This window comes from Lepidochelys olivacea, assembly GCF_965140295.1.
Source record: "Lepidochelys olivacea isolate rLepOli2 genome assembly, chromosome: 5".
NCBI classification, from domain to species: domain Eukaryota; kingdom Metazoa; phylum Chordata; order Testudines; family Cheloniidae; genus Lepidochelys; species Lepidochelys olivacea.
Genome location: NC_140415.1, coordinates 121852577 through 121878851, shown reverse-complemented (window position 1 = coordinate 121878851; position 26275 = coordinate 121852577). Strand labels below are relative to the sequence as shown.

At 46.5% G+C, this 26275-nt stretch overlaps 1 protein-coding gene across 7 annotated transcripts in view; it reads left to right on the top strand.

Moving 5' to 3' along the window:
• Positions 1 to 26275, top strand: part of SUSD1 (sushi domain containing 1) — a 105413-nt gene that overhangs the window by 76893 nt on the left and 2245 nt on the right. For 6 of the 7 annotated variants that reach the window (XM_084628425.1, XM_084628427.1, XM_084628424.1 and 3 more), the window contains 4 exons: positions 4821 to 4914; positions 6154 to 6403; positions 9649 to 9688; positions 18558 to 18651. In XM_084628425.1, coding sequence (XP_084484551.1) covers positions 4821 to 4914; positions 6154 to 6403; positions 9649 to 9688; positions 18558 to 18651 — 478 coding nt within the window. Of the gene's footprint in view, positions 1 to 4820; positions 4915 to 6153; positions 6404 to 7582; positions 8553 to 9648; positions 9689 to 18557; positions 18652 to 26275 lie in introns of those variants that run through there. The other variant, XR_014711682.1, reaches the window with a different exon arrangement.

Below are 26275 nucleotides of genomic sequence, written 5' to 3'. Positions count from 1 at the left end.
GCCCCTTCCATTTCTCCTTTTATATCCTGTCTCTGGGCAGTCACATTCACAAATACAACTCCAGCTGCCACCATTATGCTGATAACTTGAAGATTTACTTCTGCATGCCTGACCTGTCTCCCCCTGGCCGAACCAAAATCTCAGTTTATTTTTCTGACATCTCCCCATGGATGTCCAACCTTCATCTTAAACACAACCTGGCCAAAGCAGAACTCTTAATCATTCTCTCCAGTCCTCCAGGACACCATCACCATCCTCCCTTTTGCCTGGGCCCATAGCCTGGGCATTTTCTTTCACTTGGCCCTCTCTAGATCTCCACTTCCAGGCCACACCTAAATCTTTGCATTTCTTCCTGCATAACATCTCTTAAGATATGACCTTTCCTCTCTGTCCGCACAACTAAAACTCTCATCTGGTCACCAGAGATGTCATTGGAATCAAAAACTTTCATGTCTCAACTGCTTCAATGGTGTCTTCTCTGGCCTTGACAAATTCTGCTGCCTGGAGCATTTTCCTGACTTGTGACTTTGATTACATCTCTTCCCTCTTGCACCTTTCCACCGGCTTCACCTTCTTGTCTGCATCAGACACAAACTACTTGTCTTCACTTTTAAGGTCTCCACAGCCTAACCCTGCCTTACCCAGCGTTTCACACATGGGACCCCTGCATTTGTTATGCAAATGATTTTCCGGTCTTGATTTTCAATTTTAAAAAAAATTTGCAACCAGTGATTGCAAAATCTGTGATTTTTCCCCTCACTTGTGGGAGAAGCTCTCCATTTTGAAACACTTGGAGGAGAGGAAGGTGATCAGGAACAGTCAACATGGATTCACCAAGGTCAAGTCACGTCTGACCAACCTGATTGTCTTCTGTGATGAGATAATTGGCTCTGTGGATATGGGAAAAGCGGTGGTTGTGATATTTCTCGACTTTAGCAAAGCTGTTGATAAAGTCTCCCATGGTATCCTTGCTAGCAAGTTAAAGAAGTATGGATTGGTTGAATGGACTATAAGGTGGATAGAAAGCTGGCTAGATTGTCGGGCTCAACAGATAGGGCTCAACATCTCGATGTCTAGTTGGCAGCTGGTATCAAGCGGAGTACCCCAGGGATCAGTCCTGGGGCTGGTTTTGTACAACATCTTTATTAATGATCTGGATGACGGGATGGATTGCACCCTCAGCAAGTTTGCGGATGACACTAAGATGCGGGGAGAGGTAGATACGCTGGAGTGTAGGGATAGGGTCCAGAGTGACTAAACAAATAGGAAGATTGGGCCAAAAGAAATCTGATGAGGTTCAACAAGGACAAGTGCAGAGTCCTGCACTTAGGAAGGAAGAATCCCATGCACCGCTACAGGCTGGGGACTGACTGGCTAAGCAGCAGTTCTGCAGAAATGGACCTGGGGATTACAGTGAACAAGAAGCTGGATATGAGTCAGCAGTGTGACCTTGTTGCCAAGAAGGCCAATGGCATATTGGGCTGTATTAGTAGGAATGTTGCCAGCAGATCGAGGGAAGTGATTATTCCCCTCTCTTCAGCACTGGTGAGGCCACACCTGGACTATTGTGTCCAGTTTTGGTCCCCCAAGTACAGAACGGCTGTGGACAAACTGGAGAGAGTCCAGAGGAGGGCAGCAAAAACGATTGGGGGCTGGGGCATGTGACTTATGAGGAAAGGCTCAGGGAACTTGGCTTGTTTAGTCTGCAGAAGAGAAGAGTGAGGGGGGATTTGATAGCAGCCTTCAACTCCTGAAGGGGGCTTCCAAAGAGGATGGAGCTCTGCTGTTCTCAGTGGTGGCAATGGTCTCGAGAAGCAATGGTCTCAAGTTGCAATGGGGGAGGTCTAGGTTGGATATTAGGAAACACTATTTCCCTAGGAGGGTGGTGAAACACTGGAATGGGTTACCTAGGGAGGTGGTGGAATCTCTATCCTTAGAGGTTTTTAAGGCCTGCTTGACAAAGCCCTGGCTGGGATAATTTAGTTGGTGTTGGTCTTGCTTTGAGCAGGGGGTTGGACTAGTTAACATTCTGAGGTCTCTTCCAACCCTAATATTCTATGATTCTGTGATAAACATTTGCAAACAATGTGTTTTCAAGAAATGTCAGTTAGGAAAATGGCATTATTTCAGCAGAGAATTGTCTGAACTAGAACCCTTGATTTGACTTCCCTGAACTTGAGAAAAGATACCATCTGGATGCAAACCTTGTTGCTCAGGGGCATCACTATTTTTAAAGCATTATCATCAGCAGAGAATGGCTTCTAGAAAAGCAGAGAAACTCAAACAGGGCTGCTCTAGTGCACCAAATGAAGGATTTCTAAAAGGGTGGTAAGCTAAATGATTGACTGGCCATACGCATATGTTCATTTTAAATAGAGGCATATTTAAAAAGAGACATAAAGAAAATAATATCTTTTTAAATTGAGTCATTATGACTGTAGTATGTATAGTAAAGTAAATTACAGTGCTGTCCTAGTCATATAGTATTGGTGGAGTGCAAAAGATCAGCTAATCAGAAAGACCTTAAGGATTCCTACTGAAAGTGACACTGTTCATCACACGTGTAGTGAATAGTCTGTGCAGTCCTAAGGCTTCAGTTGTAAACTGTGTCTGTAAAAAGTCAGAGGTCTCTGAGATTTAAACCAGGGACAAGTAAATTAGGAATCTTAATGTTTTTTAAAAATTCAGGCCATTCCTGTGTGAAATATCTACTTGAGAACAAACAGGTGAGTCGCATCAATATCATCCAAAAGCTAGCAAGTTTGAGCTGGGGCTGTGGTGCTCAAATGGTATGGACAGCAACGCTGGCTTTAGTTTATTCCATGGCAGAGAGCTATGCACCGGTTTGGGGAAGAAGCTCGCACACAGACCTCAACGACATCCAACTAAATGTGGCTCTGAGACTTGTAAGTGGCACCCTGAAGGCCACACCGCTGCCTTGGATTCTAGTCCTCGCAAACATACTTTCTCCAATTATCTGGTGAGAGATGGCTATGTTGCACTAGTACAAGACAATTCTTGCTAATCCAAAACTCCCACTCCATGATAGCTTTGTTCACCCATCTTGCGCTTGCCTTAAATCCTGCTGGCCATTCTGGGTGCTTGGAGAAGCTCTTCTGTCACCCAGCTTCAACTCAGAAAACCCCTGGCGGATACAATGGGCAGGCTCTGACATAAACAACAAGCACCTTGTAGATGATCGCACCGTTGAACGACCTGGTTTCTTGCTCTGCCGAAGATAGTGGATGACCATCAACCATATTAGGACATTACATGGAAGATGTGTGCACCTGATGCACAAATGGGGAATCAAGGATTTGCCACAGTGCGAATGCGGAGTCTTCCAAAACCATTGAACGTGATGTGGACAAGTGTCCCATCTTGTCATTTCCAGGAGGTATAGCCTCAAGATCTGTGCTGTTTTCCTATTTCACTTGCAATGCTATTACATGTTCTGTCTGCTATATTTTGGCTTTCAGCTAACACTGTGACCCAGCTCAAATATTCTTGCCATAAAAATGAAACCCATGGTAAAGTACCAAATTCCTGGCCTACCCAGCACTGATTCTGAGAGGGGTATTTGGAGCGGGGTTTAGTTGAAGACGGGTAGATACTGGCACTTTTAGGTTTGTGTCACTGTGAAGTTTGAAGGATACTGCTTCAAACTGGTGGCCTGTAATCCTGGGAGAATGTTTGTTTTTATAGTAATTTACCTGAAGACCAAGAGGGATAGATGTTAATGGCAAACCGCTGAATTTGGGGTGGCAGCTTTTCACTCTTGATCAGGAATTTTCCCACACAATGGCTGCTCTGCATTAGGTGCTGCTATTGTTGCCGACTTTATGAAGGTGGTCTGAAGGCTTTATTTTTCCCACAGGGATTGTTAAATTTTGATGATCTGCAGGCATGGTAGTTGACTTATTTTTGGCACGCATTAACGTTCTGGCAACGTGCATTTTTCTTAATGTCCTGGCTGCCAAATACTGCATATGGAAGAACTTCATCATAGAGTCCTCCTGTTTCCTGGGGTGAGAATGAAACTAATTTTAAATTTTGGATTGTTGCGGCTTTACATCTTATTAGGGCAGTCTGACCAGTTGCCCAATGTGGCAAAGACCCCAACTTTAAAGGCACTTGTGGCTTGCAGATTTGCAACTCTTCAAGCCACATGCTAGGCCTGGCAGGTACTGGTAAGTGCCCTAAAGCTGTTTTTCCCTTTACACTGCCCATCTGAAATTTAATACAAAGCTCAGATTGGTTAGACATTTTAGGCCTTGTGCATTCTGACTAGGATTAAAAAAATATAAAAATCCTGAATATTTTCTCCAGGCAGAAAACTGAATTAAAGCTTCTCTTGACTGTGCTGAATGTCAGAGGAAGGTGAGGGTACAAAATAGGAATCAAAGAAAGCCACTGCAACAGCATTTATTTTCCTCCCTCTGAGTTCTCCAGGATTCGAGGGGGCTCTTGAAAGTTCAGGGAAGCACTTGCTGAAAGTCTCTGATGACAGCTTTAAAATATTTGACGGAGGCATTCAAGGTCTACAAAAAGTAAGGTTCAGATCGCACATATTGGCTTTCTTAGGTTGAGCCTGCTGATATGCAGTTCGATCGAAATAAAAACCATCTCCAATATTTGTTAACCAAAAACGTCGTCTGTACATTTTAAGGTATCTTGTGTTCAGATTTGATTCTAAAGCACAGCTCTAGCTTTTAGGGTTAGCATTTTAGTTACTGTGCTGTGTGAGAAAACGCTTACTACCCTCAGACTTGGATTATTCCTCAAACTTTTCTAAAGTACTGATACTGTTTGCTTTTTAGATCCTCCATTCCCAGAAATAGAGTTTGTAACAGTACACGGTCCTGTGCCAGCGCTCAGCCTACGGAAAGCAGAAGATAGAAATGGACCTATCAGGTCTGTGTTGTTTTTTTTCTGTCCTTCCTTACATGCTCCTGATTCTCTCAAAATATATTTTTAAAGTACTGATCATTTAGATGTTTGTTTATTTTAGACTGTATTCAATTAGATAATTTTATTAGAGGTGGGACCAAACCACAATGTTTGAATCCAGGTCCCATCTTCACTGTAGTTTGTGATTGTTCAGATCTGGAGTTTTGCTTCAGTTTAATCTCTCCTTTTTGGACCACAATTCTGTCCTCAATTACTCTGAATTTATGCTGGTGTAACTTCATTGGCTCAGTGGAGCTACCCCAGATATTCATTGGTGTAACTAAGAGCAGTTTATAATTTTTATGTGCAGACCACATTATGCAGCTAGCAGGAAATTCTCTAGTTACTAGAGAAAACCAGTTACTAGAGTTAGTTACTAGAGAAAACCAAGAGGAAGTTGAAAAAGGTCTTTTCTCCAAATCCTGATAAACAGCAACACCATATTAATTTATGGGTACCAAAAATGATAAATACTCTTTGGAGTAGTGAGTTTTAACTCTGCTGACGTCTGGTGGTAAGTGCCTGGGAAATGAGAGAGACGAGTTACTGGAACTCACGTTACAGTAAAGCAGGAAATATTTGGAAGCGAAAACCTAGTGCAGGAGCCAAAGGATAGTGTAGCAACAGTACAGTACATGTACTCTGAGAGTTGCTCTTTTTTATGGGAGGACATCACACTCTGAACTTTTAGTGAACTCAAAGGGCAAGTTTCCAATTAAAGTCCAATAGATGGGAGCTCTCATCACTTTCTTGATACTGGAAACAGCATCTTTCTGGGAAATCAGGAACAAATAGTTTTTCATAGGTTGATAATATCTTTCAGCTCCACTTTGGCTTCAAGGAGAAAGTTGTGCGTTGGATGAATTGAGCAAACAGGCAGTTTGTAGAGATTCATAGTTGGCAATTCTCATATGAAAATACTAAATTAGCATGCGCAATCATGTTAAATCTGTGTGTGCAATTTGGAAAATCAGCCTTATAATAGGCATGTATAGTCTGTTTTAAACAAAGGCAATAAATAGCACATATATAAAGGGAACTATTTCACCCACACATGGAAAGAGTTCACCTGAGATGTTAGTGATTTGAAAACTATTAAACAAAGGGCCAAAATATATAAAGAACTAAATGCAAATATGATTTATCTCTGGTGTTTAGTGCATGCAAATGAATGCTGATGGTTGCTTTTCTGTTTCATTCTAGTTTTTATCAAGTGATTGTGCTTCCCTTGGCCTTGCAAAGCACATTTACTTGTGATTCCCTGGCTGCTGTGACTTTCTTTAGCAATGCCACTGAGGGTTATGTGGCAGCTGAATTCCTGGCCAAGGATGTTGCTGACAACATGCTGATCTCTCTTGGAGACCGACATTACTATGGGGCATTCTATAATGCTCCCTTAAAGCAGGGGAAAGATTACTGTGTGGTACTGAGAATTATAAGCCAATGGAATAAGGTAATGGGTATTTTTTTAAAAAAAAAACTTTTCTCTGAGTCTTTGTTGAATGAAAGAAGTTTTGATTGGAAAACCAGGGAACATTTTCAGTTTTTTGTTCTGTTTTGATGATATTGTCAGAGACAAGAAGTTGATGATATAAAACTTAAATTGAAAGGTCCTGAAGTAGACATTTTAATTGCTTGCAGTAATTGTAATGCAGAAGCGATTCTGGATGCTGAAATATAAACAAAGGAAAGGATTAGGGATTTAGTGCCAACTTCTGCCTTAATGGATGGGTGCACAAACCCCACTGATTCGTAGGTAATTACAGGTGCCTATAATTTACAGAGGCCATAATTTAGCCATAGGGAGTGTTAGTATCTGAAAGTCACTCAACATCAACATATGATTCTTTCTTTTGAGTCAAGTGCTTTTACTCTAAGGTATTCTGTTCTTCCAAGTGACACTACAAGATAACCAGACCTTCTTTAATGGAGTTTTTTGTTTTATTTGCATTTTAGCCTTATAAATAACAGGGGATGTCAACTCTGGGCACCCCTGGTTTTGCGGGAAGACTTATTGAGAGGGTGTATATTGACACTCATACCTTTATTGAAGGGGCAGGATTGTTGAATTTTTAACATTTGAGGAGAAGGAAGCCTTTATTTATTAGTCATTGTAGTTAAATAGGGCTGTCAAGCGATTTAAAAAATTAATCACAAGATTAAAAAAATTATTTGTGATTAATCGCAGTTTTAATCGCAGTGTTAATAATAAAATACGAATTGACATTTATTATGAATATTTGTCGATGTTTTTCTACATTTTCAAATATATTGATTTCAATTACAACACAGAGTACAAAGAGTACAGCGCTCACTTTATATTAAATAGTTATAAGCAAACACCAGACCAAAGAATTTTAAATAATGTGACTAAATTCCTAAATTGCTCAACTTCCACATTATTGTTCTTGTGGAGTCGTCATTTCAGCATCATACACCTGGTCTACACTAGACAAATTACTTGTTCCTGACAACGGATGTCAGCAATGGGTAATTTTTTTAGTGTAGACCAGGCCATAGAGTATTCCGGGTAATACATGACCTGAAGTTTCACAAAACAGAACTTTCACGTCTTCTTTATACATCATAAAGTAACCAAAAAGGGTACAATCCCATTCTTTTCCTTTTGCAGGTCACCTTTAAATATTCTCCTACAGTTCTGGAAACCCAAGCCCCATAGCATTGTACAAATGAGAACCAAAAAATGAAAATGGCTTTTAATAAAATTGCAACGTATGCACCTGTACAAGCTGAGTGAAATGCGAAAGACTGAGGGAACTGTGAGGGACATCCACTTACACTAGCCAAATGTCATGCCGCCTGATCCGCAACAGGGAATGCTGGGAGAGCATCAGGGAAGGAGCTGGGAGAGCATCAGGGAAGGAGCTAGGAAAGCTGAGATAATGGATGAGTATCATTTTTCCTAATGATAAATTTGGCAGGTGAGAAGTGGGAATTCTGGAGAGAGAGGGGGCTTGGGAAATAGCTACAGATTGCCTGGCACTATCATGAAAACCTCCATTAAGCAGAACAAATTGTCCATCCCTGGATGTCTCCTCAGTGAGAGAGTGGTGTTATTTAATTAGCTCCAACCCATCTGGTGCCTGTTTCAGTCTCCACTGATTGCTTTATGGATTCCATACCTCTCAACCTGCCAAGGCCCAAAATGAAAGATACTTCGAAAATAATAGTGCTTGGAGCTTAAAATGATGTGGGATTCATTTCTTTAGCATAAATAAAGCCGCCTACAACCCCAGTTTCATCATTCAGCATTTGTGGAGTGAATATGTAATAAAGCCACAGTAAGTCTGCGAGGGAGGGAGGTAAATTTGGTTTTCCAGTTAGAGTATTTTGTAGTATGTAGCACAGGCATCAAAATGGCTAGGGGTAGAAAGTTGAAATTTGGAAAATAAGGAACCCTAATTGAGGGGAAAATGCCTTTAACTGTTCTGCCAACTGGTCTTGGAAAAGTCATGGTGTGCGCGCATGTACAGTACATTGCTCGTGTTTTCTCTCCTAGACATGGAAAGTGCACAGCTGTGGAAGGCTACGCTGTCTGTGTGTGCATGACTGACTTATCTACATAGTGAAAAGGGCAGTAGGTAGGCTGAAGCAAGGACTCCATTGGGATCTCTTGGCTCAATCCCAGGGGACCTTGTTAGGTGCATGATATTAGGGGAGGTTGCCTCAGACAGAGCGAAGTCCTGTAGGTCTGTTTTTGTTCATTCTTTACCCTATCTTTTATCCTTTTAAACAGCTAGAAAATCCCATAGCAAAGACTATATTAAGTATCATTGAGGTTGTATAGAAGCTCAAAATAAAGCCCCAAACGAAGATTGTCCCTTTGTGCAGATGCATCATGACTTAGTCTTTAATTACATGATAACATACCATTTATCCACTGCAATAGTATACTTTTTTGTCTAAAACCTTCAATAAAATATATGTAAATACCAGAGTCCATGTAAGTCATTTATATGTAAAGTACATGTTAAACCATGCCAATATAACATACTTCATATTAAGTATACACCATAGAGCAGTACTATACTTAAAATGTATATGTATGTTTGAGGGTGTGAGATGCAGAAAAAGAAAACAGAAACGAGAACACATCAAAAAAGAGGAAAACTGATTAAATAAGAATTTATAAAAAGTCTGTCCATAATGATAGTTTGGATCATTGTGAAAATTAAACTAGTGTAAGTACTGTATTAAAGTTTCTTTAAAAATTTTAAGGTGCTAAATATGTATTCAAGGGTGGAGAAAACACTGTGTACTATATTATTCGAGACACAGTGAGTGACCATGTAATTAAACACTGTATAGGAATCTGTATATGCGAATAGGGGGCAGAGTTAAGACTGCAAATGCAACGCTAACTTTGGTATTTCCCAACTTTTTGAAAGCTTAACCATGCAACTTTATAGCCCTCGCCCTGTAGGGTTTTTAGGTATCCATTCTTTTCTGTCCAAAAGATGAGAGCTAGACTTTCCTCAAACCTTTCTCTTTAATCTTATCTTTATAGCCTGGAGCCTTCTCAGGAAAGCTTGGTGATCTAGCAAAACCATAGGAATCCATTCCCACTGTAATACATTTAAATGTTTCTTGTCTGAATGCCTTTGCTGATGGTGTAGGCTTGTTGATAAAATACATCTCCTGGGAAAATAGTGACACTGGTTATGTTTTCCCTTCCAGGTGAGGACACAATCTTGTGCAGTTTGGGCACAAATTGAAGGTAAGGCAGTTTTTCATCTAATGAGAAAACAGAAGTTGTCGTTGCATTGCCTGGCTATATCTTGGCATAAAACTAACAATTTCTGTGGCTTTTGTTTAATTCCCTGCTAGCAATGAAGTCCAGTGGAGCATTACAAAGGTTAGATCAGGGTTTCTCAACTTCTGGGTCAGGACGCAAAATTGGGTTGCCAGAATGTTTCAAAGGGTCGTGTGGCAGCTGCTGTCCCACAGGGCTGGCTGGGCTCACCTCCCTTCTCCAGGCACTGCAAACTCTGGGGTCCTAGCGCCACTCAGGTTTGGCCCAGCCATCATGATGATGATGGGAGTCCAAGTAGGCCAAAGTTGAGTGAGTGGCAATGCAACCCCATGAGCCAGATCACAACTCCACTCACACAAATTTGGTCCAGTCAGGGGGGCGGGGCCAAATCTGCGTGGCGCTGCAACCTGGAGGCTCCATCGCCTGAAGCAGAGAGCCAAGCCCAGCCAGCTTGGGGGGGGGGGGCCGGGCCCAACCAAAACCACCCCAGGACCTTCACCCTCAGACTATTTACTGGGTCGCGACAGGCCATAAACATTTTACAAATGGGCCTGCTCCAGCTGCTCCAATCTACTGACCTCCTACTCAGGCCAATAGATGGGGAGAACATTGCTGGAATTCTCAGCAGCTATACGGGTGGGCTATGTTGGACAACATTAGTGCATTGAACAAACTGGTGAAAATGAAAACACCAAACAAGAAACATAAAATAGTGTATTTTCTGCTCTTCAAAATGTCTGAACCCTTCAATTACTGTTTCTCCAGTACAGTTACTGCTGAACTGGCCTGTTTCTCCAGTTTATGTTAAAGTATGAAACAAGGAAATTATCCTCATAGTCCTATCTCCCAGGAATGAAAGGGCAGGCTAGTAGCAAATGCTACGGAGAGATGGTGACTGGCATCACCTGTTGTTTGAGTGCCTGTAAAAGCAGTCTCTGCCCTGAGGAGATTCAGGCCTCCTCCTCCAGCTACTTGATGATATGGCTGTTTCTTGTCTGTTGCGTCTCAAGCAGCCAGTGCTGTTAAGGAGAAAAGCAAAGAAAATAAAAGAATACTTACTTGTCTCTGGATTCTCCAAACGAGAAATCTCTTTGGGTAAAAGGAATTCAGAAAAGCAAAGCAAACTTGTTTCTTCCTTCTCTCGCTCTGAAATTGAGGGAGGAGGATTTGAGTTCCTCACTTGCCTTCTTGGTAGAAGATTAATCAGGGAATTTTAATGCAGACAAATTATTTAACTAAATGAGTCGCTAAAGCTCTGGAATTCTCATTCTTCTCTGGTGTACTTTGTCCAGGGAAAACTATATTTTGTGAAGTATGAAAGCTTTTATGCCTGGTGTAGAGTAGAATCTAAGAGGCAGAAATATCCCAAAAATTCTGACTGGTGGTTTTGGTCTGTCAGTACCTAGTAAGACAGAATTATTGCTGGAGAATGCAGAGTTGTAGCCATGTTGGTCCCCGGATATTAGAGAGACAAAGTGGGTGAGGTAATATCTTTTATTGGACTTCTGCTGGTGAGAGAGACAAGCTTTTGAGCTTACACAGAGCTCTTCTCTCATTGCTGGAGTGACACTGCTAAAACCCAATTTTTAGACAGGATAAAATTTCCATTTTCTTCCTTTTAGTCAGGCCCCTTCACAATGATTCTATTTCTAAAAATACTGTATTTTCAGGGGCATCATATGTTTGTTTGTTTGTTTTTGTCTTGGACACTTTTACCTTTTCTCACTTCTCTTCTTGAAGGAATTCTTTCTTGCCACACTTAGGGTATGTCTACACTACGAAATTAGGTCGAATTTATAGAAGTCGGTTTTTTAGAAATCGGTTTTATATATTCGAGTGTGTGTGTCCCCACAGAAAATGCTCTAAGTGCATTAAGTGCATTAACTCGGTGGAGCGCTTCCACAGTACCGAGGCAAGCGTCGACTTCCGGAGCGTTGCACTGTGGGTAGCTATCCCACAGTTCCCGCAGTCTCCGCTGCCCATTGGAATTCTGGGTTGAGATCCCAATGCCTGATGAGGCTAAAACATTGTCGCGGGTGGTTCTGGGTACATATCGTCAGGCCCCCGTTCCCTCCCTCCCTCCGTGAAAGCAAGGGCAGACAACATTTCGCGCCTTTTTTCCTGAGTTACCTGTGCAGACGCCATACCACGGCAAGCATGGAGCCAGCTCAGGTAACCGTCACCCTATGTCTCCTGGGTGCTGGCAGACGCGGTACGGCTTTGCTGCACAGTAGCAGCAACCCATTGCCTTCTGGCAGCAGACGGTGCAATACGATTGGTAGTCGTCCTCGTCGTGTCCGAGGTGCTCCTGGCCACGTCGGCTGGGAGCGCCTGGGCAGACATGGGCGCAGGGACTAAATTTGGAGTGACTTGACCAGGTCATTCTCTTTAGTCCTGCAGTCCTATTGAACCGTCTTATGGTGAGCGGGCAGGCGATACGGACTGCTAGCAGTCGTACTGTACCATCTTCTGCCAGGCAGGCAAGAGATGAGGATTGCTAGCAGTCGTATTGTACCATCTTATGCCAGGCAGGCAAGAGATGAAGATGGCTAGCAGTCGTACTGTACCATCTTCTGCTGAGCAGCCATGAGATGTGGATGGCATGCAGTCCTTCTGCACCGTCTGCTGCCAGGCAAAGATGTAAAAGATAGATGGAGTGGGTCAGAACAAGAAATAGACCAGATTTGTTTTGTACTCATTTGCCTCCTCCCTTGTCTAGATCACACTGCAGTCACTCACAGAGAAGGTGCAGCGAGGTAAATCTAGCCATGTATCAATCAGAGGCCAGGCTAACCTCCTTGTTCCAATAACAACGATAACTTAGGTGCACCATTTCTTATTGGAACCCTCCGTGCAGTCCTGCCTGAAATATTCCTTGATGTACAGGCACACCCTTTGTTGATTTTAGCTCCCTGAAGCCAACCCTGTAAGCCGTGTCGTCAGTCGCCCCTCCCTCCGTCAGAGCAACGGCAGACAATCGTTCCGCGCCTTTTTTCTGTGCGGACGCCATACCAAGGCAAGCATGGAGGCCGCTGAGCTCATTTTGGCAATTAGGAGCACATTAACCACCACACGCATTATCCAGCAGTATATGCAGCACCAGAACATGGCAACGCGATACCGGGCAAGGAGGCGACGTCAGCGCGGTCCCGTGAGTGATCAGGACATGGACACAGATTTCTCTGAAAGCATGGGCCCTGACAATGCATGCATCATGGTGCTAATGGGGCAGGTTCATGCTGTGGAACGCCGATTCTGGGCTCGGGAAACAAGCACAGACTGGTGGGACCGCATAGTGTTGCAGGTCTGGGACGATTCCCAGTGGCTGCGAAACTTTCGCATGCGTAGGGGCACTTTCATGGAACTTTGTGACTTGCTTTCCCCTGCCCTGAAGCGCATGAATACCAAGATGAGAGCAGCCCTCACAGTTGAGAAGCGAGTGGCGATAGTCCTGTGGAAGCTTGCAACACCAGACAGCTACCGGTCAGTTGGGAATCAATTTGGAGTGGGCAAATCTACTGTTGGGGCTGCTGTGATGCAAGTAGCCCACGCAATCAAAGATCTGCTGATATCAAGGGTAGTGACCCTGGGAAATGTGCAGATCATAGTGGATGGCTTTGCTGCAATGGGATTCCCTAACTGTGGTGGGGCTATAGATGGAACCCATATCCCTATCTTGGCACCGGAGCACCAAGCCGCCGAGTACATAAACCGCAAGGGGTACTTTTCGATAGTGCTGCAAGCTCTGGTGGATCACAAGGGACGTTTCACCAACATCAACGTGGGATGGCCGGGAAAGGTGCATGATGCTCGCATCTTCAGGAACTCTGGTCTGTTTCAAAAGCTGCAGGAAGGGACTTTATTCCCAGACCAGAAAATAACTGTTGGGGATGTTGAAATGCCTATATTTATCCTTGGGGTCCCAGCCTACCCCTTAACGCCATGGCTCATGAAGCCGTACACAGGCAGCCTGGACAGTAGTCAGGAGCTGTTCAACTACAGGCTGAGCAAGTGCAGACTGGTGGTAGAATGTGCATTTGGACGTTTAAAGGCGCGCTGGCGCAGTTTACTGACTCGCTTAGACCTCAGCGAAACCAATATTCCCACTGTTATTACTGCTTGCTGTGTGCTCCACAATATCTGTGAGAGTAAGGGGGAGACGTTTATGGCGGGGTGGGAGGCTGAGGCAAATCGCCTGGCTGCTGGTTACGCGCAGCCAGACACCAGGGCGGTTAGAAGAGCACAGGAGGGCGCGGTACGCATCAGAGAAGCTTTGAAAACCAGTTTCATGACTGGCCAGGCTATGGTGTGAAAGTTCTGTTTGTTTCTCCTTGATGAAACCCCCCGCCCCTTGGTTCACTCTACTTCCCTGTAAGCTAACCACCCTCCCCTCCTCCCTTTAATCATTGCTTGCAGAGGCAATAAAGTCATTGCTGCTTCACAGTCATGCATTCGTTATTCATTCATCACACAAATAGGGAGATGACTACCAAGGTATCCCAGGAGGGGTGGTGGAGGAGGGAAGGAAAATGCCACACAGCACTTTAAGCACAGCACTTTAAAAGTTTACAACTTTAAAATTTATTGAATGACAGCCTTCTTTTTTTTGGGCAATCCTCTGTGGTGGAGTGGCTGGTTGGCCGGAGGCCCCCCCACCGCGTTCTTGGGCGTCTGGGTGTGGAGGCTATGGAACTTGGGGAGGAGGGCGGTTGGTTACAGAGGGGCAACAGTGGCAGTCTGTGCTCCAGCTGCCTTTGCTGCAGCTCAACCATACACTGGAGCATACTGGTTTGGTCCTGCAGCAGCCTCAGCATTGAATCCTGCCTCCTCTCATCACGCTGCCGCCACATTTGAGCTTCAGCCCTGTCTTCAGCCCGCCACTTACTCTCTTCAGCCCGCCACCTCTCCTCCCGGTCATTTTGTGCTTTCCTGCACTCTGACATTATTTGCCTCCACGCATTCGTCTGTGCTCTGTCAGTGTGGGAGGACAGCATGAGCTCGGAGAACATTTCATCGCGAGTGCGTTTTTTTTTCTTTCTAAGCTTCACTAGCCTCTGGGAAGGAGAAGATCCTGTGATCATTGAAACACATGCAGCTGGTGGAGAAAAAAAAAGGGACAGCGGTATTTAAAAAGACACATTTTATAAAACAGTCGCTACACTCTTTCAGGGTAAACCTTGCTGTTAACATTACATACATAGCACATGTGCTTTCGTTACAAGGTCGCATTTTGCCTCCTCCCACCGCGTGACTACCCCCTCAACCTTCCCCCCTCCCTGTGGCAAACAGCGGGGAACATTTCTGTTAACCACAGGCAAACAGCCCAGCAGGAATGGGCTCCTCTGAGTATCCCCTGAAGAAAAGCACTCTATTTCAACCAGGTGACCATGAATTATATCTCACTCTCCTGAGGATAACACAGAGAGATAAAGAACGGATTTTGGTTGAATGCCAGCAAACATACACTGCAATGCTTTGTTCTACAGTGATTCCCAAGTACGTGTTACTGGCCTGGAGTGGTAAAGTGTCCTACCATGAAGGACGAAATAAGGCTGCCCTCCCCAGAAACCTTTTGCAAAGGCTTTAGGACTACATCTAGGAGAACCGCAAATGCCAGGGCAAAGTAATCCTTTCACATGCTTGCTTTTAAACCATGTATAGCATTTTAAAAGGTACACTCACCAGAGGTCCCTTCTCCGCCTGCTGGGTCCAGGAGGCAGCCTTGGGTGGGTTCGGGGGGTACTGGCTCCAGGTCTAGGGTGAGAAACAGTTCCTGGCTGTCGGGAAAACCGGTTTCTCCGCTTGCTTGCTGTGAGGTATCTACAACCTCCTCCTCCTCATCATCTTCTTCGTCCCCAAAACCTACTTCCGTATTGCCTCCATCTCCATTGAAGGAGTCAAACAACACGGCTGGGGTAGTGGTGGCTGAACCCACTAAAATGGCATGCAGCTCATCATAGAAGCGGCATGTTTGGGGCTCTGACCCAGAGCGGCTGTTCGCCTCTCTGGTTTTCTGGTAGGCTTGCCTCAGCTCCTTCAGTTTCACGCGGCACTGCTTCGGGTCCCTGTTATGGCCTCTGTCCTTCATGCCCTGGGAGATTTTGACAAAGGTTTTGGCATTTCGAAAACTGGAACGGAGTTCTGATAGCACGGATTCCTCTCCCCAAACAGCGATCAGATCCCGTACCTCCCATTCGGTCCATGCTGGAGCTCTTTTGCGATTCTGGGACTCCATCATGGTCACCTGTGCTGATGAGCTCTGCATGGTCACCTGCAGCTTGCCACGCTGGCCAAACAGGAAATGAGATTCAAAAGTTCGCGGTTCTTTTCCTGTCTACCTGGCCAGTGCATCTGAGTTGAGACTGCTGTCCAGAGCGGTCAGAATGGAGCACTCTGGGATAGCTCCCGGAGGCCAATACCATCGAATTGTGTCCACAGTACCCCAAATTCGAGCCGGCAACGTCGATTTAAGCGCTAATCCACTTGTCAGGGGTGGAGTAAGGAAATCGATTTTAAGAGCCCTTTAAGTCGAAATAAAGGGCTTCATTGTGTGGACGGGTGCAGGTTTAAATCGATTTAACGCTGCTAAATTCGACCTAAAGTCCTAGTGTAGACCAGGGCTTAAGATCCTCTGCAGGCCAGCAATAGCCTCTGCAGTTCTGGCTCTCAGAAACTCAGCCAGCTTCAGGGATATGGCAGCTGTGGCGGCTGCCTGTTTTTCGAAAGAGTATTTTTCCTGTTGGTAAGAGCTGCAAAATAACTAGAGATAGCAGAAGCTTTTGCACCAAAAAGGTTTTTTGATGAAAAATTCTGTGTTAATCAAAATGTGTAGAAAAACCTGTCTTGTTTTGATAATTTTGTTTAGGGGAAAAAACCTAAAATGAAGTGTTTCAGCAACATTGAAACGTCCCGTTTTTGACTGGAATGTTTCTATTTGTTTGTTTCTAAACAAACTTTTTGAAATTAAATTAATAGATTTTTACATTAAAATATTAATTTTTAAAAGATTAAGATCAAAACAAAATGCTGCTACCAAAACTTTTTTTTTTTTTTTAAATTTTGTTTCATGGGAAATTTCAGAATGGCTTCTTTTTCTACTATTTCACAATGGGGACAGTTTTTTGAAATTGTGGAATTTCCCATGACATGGAAATCTGGTTCCTGCTAAATCCTAAAAATACCTATGCAACCACAGAAAACTACCCCTTTCTCATATCTCTGTCTTCTGTCCACTCCTAGAATACTGCTACAACCCTCTGGCGTGCAGCTGGATTTTTCTCTTTGGGAGGGGGCAAAGGAGAATTGGAAGATGGGTGTGGGAATGGGGCTTGTATTTCCACTCTGACTCCACTTCCCCCTAGATAGGTCAGTCTTCCATGGCCTTCCTGGATCTTGTACAACTTGAAAGGCTGTGAGAATTTTTGAGAAGCTGAGTTCTTTAAGGAGTGCTTCTTCATTCCATTTGCAAAACAGAGGAAGATCTAGACATTCAATAAAACCACGGCTATTTAGACCAGATTTCTCTCTGGCAGAGGCCTTCTAGTGAGGCTTTGATTATCATCCGATAAATTGCTGTAATAAAGAGTGCTAGAGTAATGATGGAAATAGGCTTCCAGCCTTATAATTAAAAGTGGTCTGAATCAAATCAGAATGTAGTGATTTTAACTAAAATATAATAATACAAAGGGGTGAAAAGATTTTTTTTTTTGTCGTGTTAGTCTGTTCCATGGATTTTTGATTTTTATATATGAAAACTGGTTTGTGATGAAGTAAAGGTTTATGTATTTTCTTAAGTTCTGACCAAAATTGAACATGTATGGAGGCTGATCAAATACTGCACATAAGATCTTAAAACCCTGATTCTGAAATTATCACTGGTAGTTATTTTCCATGACTACAAGTAAACACTATGACTGCAGACCCTGACCTTGCAGTCACACATGTGAGTAAATGGAACTGCGAATGTGCATAAAATTATTCCTACACCTAAGTGTTTTCAGCACCAGGGCCATAATTCATGAGGTGCATATTGTTGTTTCTTGTGCATGTCTAGAAAATAAGAAGTGGCTCATGCAGTCAGAGCAAAGAGTTATTTGCATCATTTGGACAGAGTTGACTCCTGAAAAGTTTGGTAACAAATGACCGCTCCTTCACACTTCTTTCTTCTGAAATACCATGGTGGGGAAATGGCTTACTCTTATCCTGACTGAAAACTTTGCAGGCCAGTCATTTATGTATTTATATGCAGATTATTCATTCCTCTTCTCCTCAGACACATACCATTTTTAGTTTACCCTCCTCTCCCAGTTCTCAGGAACACAAATATTTGAGGGATTTCTTCATATGCTGCAGCAGTCTGTTCTCCCCAGGTGTGATTCCGAGGTGTTCATATTGCTGTAGTTACCATCCTAAAAAAGGAAATAGTACCCAGATTGCAAGAATTTGGAAGAGAGGAGTTGAGCCATTTGATGACGGATTGGTTATTAGCACCAGAGCCACCCTAGTCTTATGACTTTGACTGAAACAGATGATGATGTTAGAGGAAAAGGATCTTGATTTACTTTGACTGTCAAAAGCTTTAAAAAAAGGGGAGGTGGAGAGCAGGAAAGTAATAGACAGGAAAATGTAATCTCTTTTGAGAAATATACCATTAATCTAATTTCTTCAGCTGGCTGCTGGCCATTGGATGTTCAGCTCAATTACAGTTTGATGGAGCAATAAATCCAGAGTAAGAGTTTAACTTTGATTTAGGTAGTGAATCACAAGACACTGCTGCACCATGGTAACATTTTTGGTATTTGTTGTCTTGAACTGTTTGATGTTTTCTTTTCAGATTTATCACCCACTCTGCAACATATGACTCTTGCTGGATTAGGGTCAGTCACTGCTATCTGCCTTATACTGTTCTTGTCCTTCTTGGCAGCACGGTATGTTACGTTAACTATTAACTTAAATTTGTAGCTCTTTTGGCGGGGAGGGGTTACATGTTTTGTTTATCAACCAGTCTTTCTCAACCAGCCTCCTTTGTTTAGGGCTTATCAGGGGGTGAGAAGCTACATGAGGAGTTCCCCACCTTCCCTGTGCTGTGAGAGATCCTTTCATTGAACAGACTAGCTGATAAAGTACAAGCCCAAGCCTGTTTATCCTCAAAGTTTTGCGGGGAGCATCAGCAAAAATGGGGTTTCATCTAACTAGAAGAGGGAATGGGAAAGCAGTTCTCATCAAAGATTAAGATCAGAGCAGTGTCAGCTGAATGGCGGATAGATAAATGGTGCTGTTCTGAGAATGAAGTAGCCATGCTTCATGGAAACACTGCTGCCCCTTCCATACCTATGGCCTATTGGTACACCTACAGCCGTCACCATTAAAAACATCCTGATTTTGTTGTAAGGAACCATCCAAAGGAATAGTAAAACTCAGTTGCTTATTAGAGGTGGGCCTGTAATGAAAGGTTGAACAAAAATTATGGTAAAATCTTGGGAGATTGTTAAAGTGGTTGCTTGGAACATGGGCTGGAGATGGGCTTTCATGCAGGTACAGTAGCGTTAAAACTGCCCTTCTTCCAAGGCAAAACACATTATTTTGTTCTGTAATCCTGTGGGGCAGGGGGAGGTTTATGGATAAAATGCTCCTTAATAAAAATTTAATTGTAGCTCTAAATATATCTTTGCCCAAACCTTTTTCTCTCTGGAATTTGCCATTCTTCTCACTTACGTATCACATGAGAGGCCAGTTGCCGGCAATTTCTGTGTGGTGAGATACAGCGCTCTGATCAATTAAGCTGCTTATTTGGCATTCAGAAATAGAATGGCATGAGAGAGAATTTCATTTCATAAAGAGATGGGGAGCAGAAGGGAGAGGGATTATTTGGGGTTGGCTACGTTTTAATTAGATTCTTATGATCTAAATTCCACAGCAAAGGTTCCAAAGCCTGGCTGTGCTCTTGGCAGTATTTCAGGAGAAAAGCGATAGCTACGTTCCCTTGGCAGCAAAGCATTATGATGAACTTCACTGCAGGTTTTTTAATGTTTTTGGAAAAGGGTGTTGGGCCTAAACCAATCTTCCAGGTAAACTGGGCTAGAATCATTTCCAGGATCTGTGCTGCCTTCTGACAGCGGGGCCACTTGCAGCAGAGAGTCAACCCAAGCGGTGTTGAGGCAGAACGAGGAGTCAGCAGGTGTCTCTCCACCGGGGCAGTGGACCAGAGTAGGTCAAGGGAGCTGGAGACTCCCCTGACGTTCCCTGAGCAGCCTGTTTTTGTGAGGCCCCTGGCAGAGGTTGAGGCTGGCCCTTTCCCAAAGGAATGTCTGAGAGGGACAGAGAGTGGAAACCCCATATCCCTTCTGTCCTGGATACCCTCCCCACCTCTGGGTATAACAGTCCCCATGTTCATGGGTACCAAATATCCCTACTTTTTGTAAGTATCTGTCTACTACATTGTCTATCTCCTGGGAGAAAATCAAACACTAGGATTGGGCACAGTAACGAAGTTTCTACTTTGAGTGCTTGCTTATGTTGATTCCATTCTAGGTGGGCACGCTGTCAGAGATTTTTGCCTTAGAGGTACCCGTAGGGCCAGCTGTGGTGCCCTCCAGCCTGCCGTGCTCATGCCACGGTATATCAGATGCCGCCGGCACATGCCCTCTCAGTTCCTTCTTACCCCCGTGGTGGTCATCAGAGTGCCTTTCTTGCTTGGCAAGAGCTAGCGGTTTCTTCCATTGGACTTCAGGCCTTCGGGCCTCTGTTTGATTGTTGTTAGTGTTAAGTAGTTGTTAAATGCTAGTTGACCGATAGCTAAGGTCCCAGCAAGGACTTTGCCACAAATGAGGCATGCCCAGAGCTCCCAGGTTTAAGCCCTGCTCTGTCTGTGGCAGGCCTATGCCTGTGAGTGACCCCCACGACAGCTGCCTTAAGTGCTTGAGCGAGTCACACATCAAGGCGCATTGCCGGATCTGTAAGAACTTTCGGCCTCGCACCCAGAAGGAGACGGACGTTCGCCTCAGGGTCCTCCTGTTGTAGTCCACTCTCTGCCCGGCTTCCGAGCCCAAGTACTTCAGCCTCCGTGCGCAGCCTGTCTCCGGAGGTGAAGAAGCGCTCGCTGGCACTGAGCAAGAAGGCCCAGGGGTCATCTGGTAGAGGACCCGGGCCTGCCTGCCAGCTTTCTCTGGAGCAGCGCGAGCGTGCCTCTGCGACTGGGGCTATTAGCCCTCTTAAAGGTCTGTCACTGGCTCTGGTGGGTGGTATGGGACCCACGATCCTGCCTACACTGTTGTCATCCCAAGCCCAGGCGCAGAGAGAGCACAGGTCTCCACCTGCTCCAGTGATGTCTCTGGTGCACAGGACCAGGCTAAGGCTCCCTGAGAGGGCAAGCCAGCCGTTAAGATCCCTGCAGGGGTGGGGAGAGCCATCAGTCGCTGGATAAGCAATCCTGTGGCAGGTCACAACCATGTCATAAGTTGCCCAAACTCTCTCCCCGGCCACTGAGACGTTATTCCCCAGTTCGGGGTTGACGCTTCCCATATTATGACTGACATCGTTCTCCCTCTTCCCGATCTGCGTCTAGGTGTCGGTCTGGGTTGCCGGCGCTGTGGGACTCCTCCCCCTTGTGTTACCGGTCTCTGTGGCATCATTCCCCCCGACACCAATCTCCCCGGCACTGGGACCATTCTCCTCAGAATAGCCGTTGGTCACGTACTCCTGGTCACTTACTTCCTGGCACTCGCCAGTAGCCATGACCAGCAAGCAAACCCAGGCATTGACGGCTCCTGCCTGGTTGCTGGAGGGTGGTTCCTCTGGCATGGAGGCCCAATTCAGCCCATCGCCTCAGTCTCCACAACGGGATTGGGCACCAGAAACTTCTCTGCCGTCCACAGTACCGCAGTGGCAGCAAGGCCAGTGGCCAACACAGAGGCTGTATTGGGGAGCATGGGGCATTCTGGTGATGGCAATGCCCCCTTTGCAGCACGCTTCAGTAGCCACTTCGGAGCAGAGATCGACGGCCCCACGGACCCAGTACTGGAAGCTCGCTCTGAGGTCAGGGTGGAGGATCCAGTGCCCACACCCAAACCTCCCTCTCCAGCGGCTGCCAAGCCCTCAGCACCTCCACCAGCAGCCACGGCCTCTTCCCTGGATGAGTCGGTTGCAGGACCTTCCAGGGCCAGCCCCCTGGGTAACTTTAAGGAACATCAAGCCCTTCTCAGGCGGGTGGCTAAGAACTTGGGCCTGGAAGTACAGGAGATGGCGAAGCAGGAGGTCACCCTTTTCAATGTCATCTCTGCTTCCACACCTGCCCAGATTGCCCTACCTGTACATGACGGGGTCCTTAAGATTGCTAAGGATCTGTGGCAGATCCCATCCTCCATCCCGCCCACCCTGAAATGGGCCAAGAAAAAGTACTTTGTGCCGGCCAGAGGTTTTGAGTACCTGTATACCCACTCTCCCCCAGGCTTGCTGGTGGTGTTGGCGGCCAACGATTAGGACAAGCGGGTCCCCACCGCCTCTGCCCCAAGAACAAAGAAGCCAAAAAACTTGATATATTTGGCAGAAAAATGTATTCAACAGCCAGTTTACAATTCCTGGTGACGAACCATCAGTCCCTGCTGGGCTGCTATAATTTTAACCTCTGGGAGAGCCTCCAGAAGGTCCAGGACTCCCTTCCTCAGGGTCAGGCTCAGGGGTTTGGCACTCTGGTAGAGGAAGGTACAGCTGTAGCCAGATGCTCCCTGCAAATGGCATGGGATGTGGCAGACTCGGCAGCAAGGGTGGTCGCATCGGCAGTGGTTATGTGACGCAGCTCTTGGCTCCAAACAGCAGGCCTCTCCCAGGAGATGCACATTCAGGCTACCCTTCGCTGGTTGGGCATGCACACCCTGCAGTCTGCCAGAAAACCATTCTGGCCTCCGCCCCCATCGCGGCCTTGGCAAGCCCAGCAGGGATCTGCAAGGAGAAGGGACACTGCTGGGTTTAGCCATCGCCGCCCTACTTCCTCTCACTCGCCAGCCCAGCCCGGACCTGCTAAGAACCTTGGGGACTAAAAGCGATCGTTTTGAGGGTGCGTTCAAGAGCGATGCCCCAGTCATCCGGACAGATCCTGCCCATCCTTTCCTCAACCGCCTTTTCTCTGTACCGCTCAGTCTGGTCGCGGCTTACCTCAGACCGCTGGGTCCTGGACATAGTAGCTTGGGGCGAAACACTGCAGTTTTTGGGTACCCCTCATTCCCGCCCCCCTGCTTCCCCGTCCCTTTTCAGGGACCCTTCTCACGAGCAACTCCTGGTCCAGGAGGTCGACAAACTCCTGCAGTTGGGGGCTGTAGAGGCAGTTCCTCGGGACATGAAAGGCAGAGGATTCTACTCCCAATACTTCCTAATCCCCAAGGCCAAGGGGGGCCTCAGATCCATCCTGGACCTGCATGGCCTCAACAGGTCTCTCAAGAAGTTGAAGTTCTGAATGACCTCCCCGGCCTCCATTATCCCCTCTCTGGATCCGGGGGACTGGTACGCGGTTCTCGACTTAAAGGATGCTTACTTCCATGTATACATATTCCCAGGACACAGACGGTTCCTGTGTTTCATCGTGGCAGGGCACCACTTCCAGTTCCCGGCGCTACCTTTTGGCCTGTCCTCGGCCCCCAGGATGTTCACGGAATGTGTGGCACTGGTAGCTGCTTATCTCAGATGTCGCGGGGGTCCAGATCTTTCCATATCTCGACGACTGGCTCATCAAGGGCAGGTCTCTGGGACAGGTGCAGAGAGGTCTCAATCTGGTACGCTGCACCTGCATGATCTGGGCCTGTTAATAGACACAGAAAAGTCCACGTTAATGCCGGTCCAGTGCATAGAGTCTATCGGTGTGGTTCTTGATTCCATGTGAGCTCACATGAAGAGACATCCGATCACCACAGCCCACACTTGCCTGCACCTGATGGGCCACATGGCAGCGTGCACATACGTGGTCAGGCATGCCTGGCTTCATCTATGACCCCTGCAAACGTTGCTGGCAACGGTCTACCTTCCCAGCAGGCAGCCCCTGGACCGAATGGTCACGGTGCTGGACTGCGTCCTCTCATCCTTGAACTGGTGGCTAGACCCCAAGTCAGTGCTGCGGGGAGTTCCCTTTGTGTCCCCATCACTGTTGCTCACCCTGGTCTCGGACGTGTCCGATCTGGGCTGGGGAGCCCACCTGGGCGAGCTCAGCCCCCCAGGTCACTGAATGCAGCAAGACATAACTCTTCAGATCAATGTCAGAGAGCTCAAGGTGATGCGCCTGGCCTGCCAGGCGTTTTTGCCCCCACCTGAAAGGCAAGGTGGAGCAGATCCTCACAGACAACACAGCCACGATGTATTATATCAACAGGCAGGGCGGCACCAGGTCCTCGGCCCTGTGTCAAGAGGCACTCAGCCTCTGGGACCTTTGTGTGCAGAACGCCATCCACCTGGTGGCCGCTCACCTACCTGGAGCCAGAAACGTCCTGGCAGATCGCCTCAGTAGGGCCTTCTCCTCTCACCACGAGTGGTCCCTCCATCCAGAGGTGGGCAGCCTGATCTTCCAACGGTGGGGAACCCCCCCAGGTGGACCTGTTTGCATCAAGGCATGTTCTGTTCCCCATACAGCAGGGACAAGGGTTCCCTGTCAGACGACTTCCTGATCCTGTGGTCAGGAACGCTGCTGTTCGCCTTCCCGCCGGTGCCGCTTATCCACAGAGTCCTGCTAATGGTGAAGCAAGACAAAGCATTGGTCATTTTCATAGCCCCGGTGCGGCCTTGCCAGCTCTGGTTTGGCATGCTGCTGAGTCTTTTTCAGTGGCCGACCCACTGCAGTTACCTCTCTGACTGGATCTGCTATCCCAGAACCACAGCAATCTGCTGCACCTGACGGCATGGGTGCTCCGTGGCTAAGCACGGACGAGCGGGAGTGCTCCGCGACAGTCCAACAGGTCCTGCTGGGCTGCAGGAAGTTTTCCACCAGGGCCACCTAGGTGGCAAAGTGGAAGCGCTTCGCATGTTGGACCTTGGACAAAAGCGTTCTTCCTGAGGAGGCCTCGCTGCAGGACATCCTGGACTATTTGCTGCATCTGAAGCTCCAGGGCTTGTCGCTGTCTTCAGTCAAGGTACACCTGGCTGCCATTTCTGTGTTCCACTCTCCGTTTCATGGCAAGTCAGTCTTTGCCCATCCCAGGACAGTGTGGTTCCTGAACAGGCTAGAGCGCCTCAACCCGAGACCCAGTTCCCCCATAGGGCCTGAATCTGGTGCTGTCAAAGCTCATGGGCCCTCCTTTTGAACCCCTAGCTTCCTGCTCCCTCCTGTTCCTTTCCTGGAAGGTGTCCTCCTCGGTCGCTATAACGTCGGCCCGGCAGGTGTCCGAGATCAGGGCACTCACGTCAGAGCCACCTTATATGGTCTTCTACAAGGACAAGGTCCAGATGCACCCACATCCGGCAGGAGTGCAGGCTGCATATGCTGGACGTCAGACGGGCGCTGGCCTTCTGCGTCGATAGAATATGGCCGTTCCGTAAGTCAACGCAATCGTTCGTTGCTGTCGTGGACAGGATGAAGGGCTGCGTGGTGTCTGCCCAGAGAATTTTGTCTTGACTCACGGCGTGCATCTGCCATTGCTACGAGTTGGCAACAGTGCCCCCGCCAGTGATCATGACGGCTCATTGCACTAGAGGCCGCCACCTAGTCCTCGGTCCATACGTTCGCGTCGCCCTATGCGCTGACCCAGCGGGCGGGAGACGACGCCGGCTTCGGCAGAGCTGTGCTGCAAGCTGCGTGACGGTGAACTCCGAGGCCGCCTCCATTGATGTGGCTCGCGAACCACCTCGAATGGAATCGACATGAGCAAGCACTCGAAGAAGGAAAAACGGTTACCTACCTTTCGTAACTGTTCTTCACGATGTGTGGCTCATCTCCATTCCATTACCCACCCTCCTGCCCCTCTCTTGGGGTTGTCGGCAAGAAGGAACTGAGAGGGCGTGGGTCGGCGGTGCCTGATAAACCGCGGTGTGAATGCAGCAGGCTAGAGGGCACCACAGCTGGCCCTACGGGGACCACTAAGGGAAAAATCTCCGATGGCCGCGCAGACACCTAGAATGGAATGGACACGAGCAACACATCTCGAAGAACAACAGTTACGAAAGGCAGGTAATCGTTTTTTCAACAATTGCCGTCGAATGCTTGGTCCTTCCTCTCTGCTAAGACGGAGCAGGTCAGCTTGAGGCAGAGAGAGTCTGCCACAGCTGTAACCCTTGTATTTTGCTGTCCGTGCAGCAATAGAAGCAGTGAAAGCATACCAGGGCTGGCTAATTTCATATAGCAAATGAGCGTTTTGTGTGATTTTTTTTTTCTGTCGCTAGCCTTCATTTGATGTTGGTGTAGGCCTGGCTTGACATAAGTAACTTGCGTCATTTCTTAGTGGGTGTAATTGAGAAGGTTATTTGTAGGAAGGTTAAGTTGTAAACAGGGGCTTGACAAACAATATGCTGGAGTGAGGATGTCTGTGCTAGCTAAAATAAGCAGCAACACCTGGATGTTAGGGACTGTTGGCAAGATAA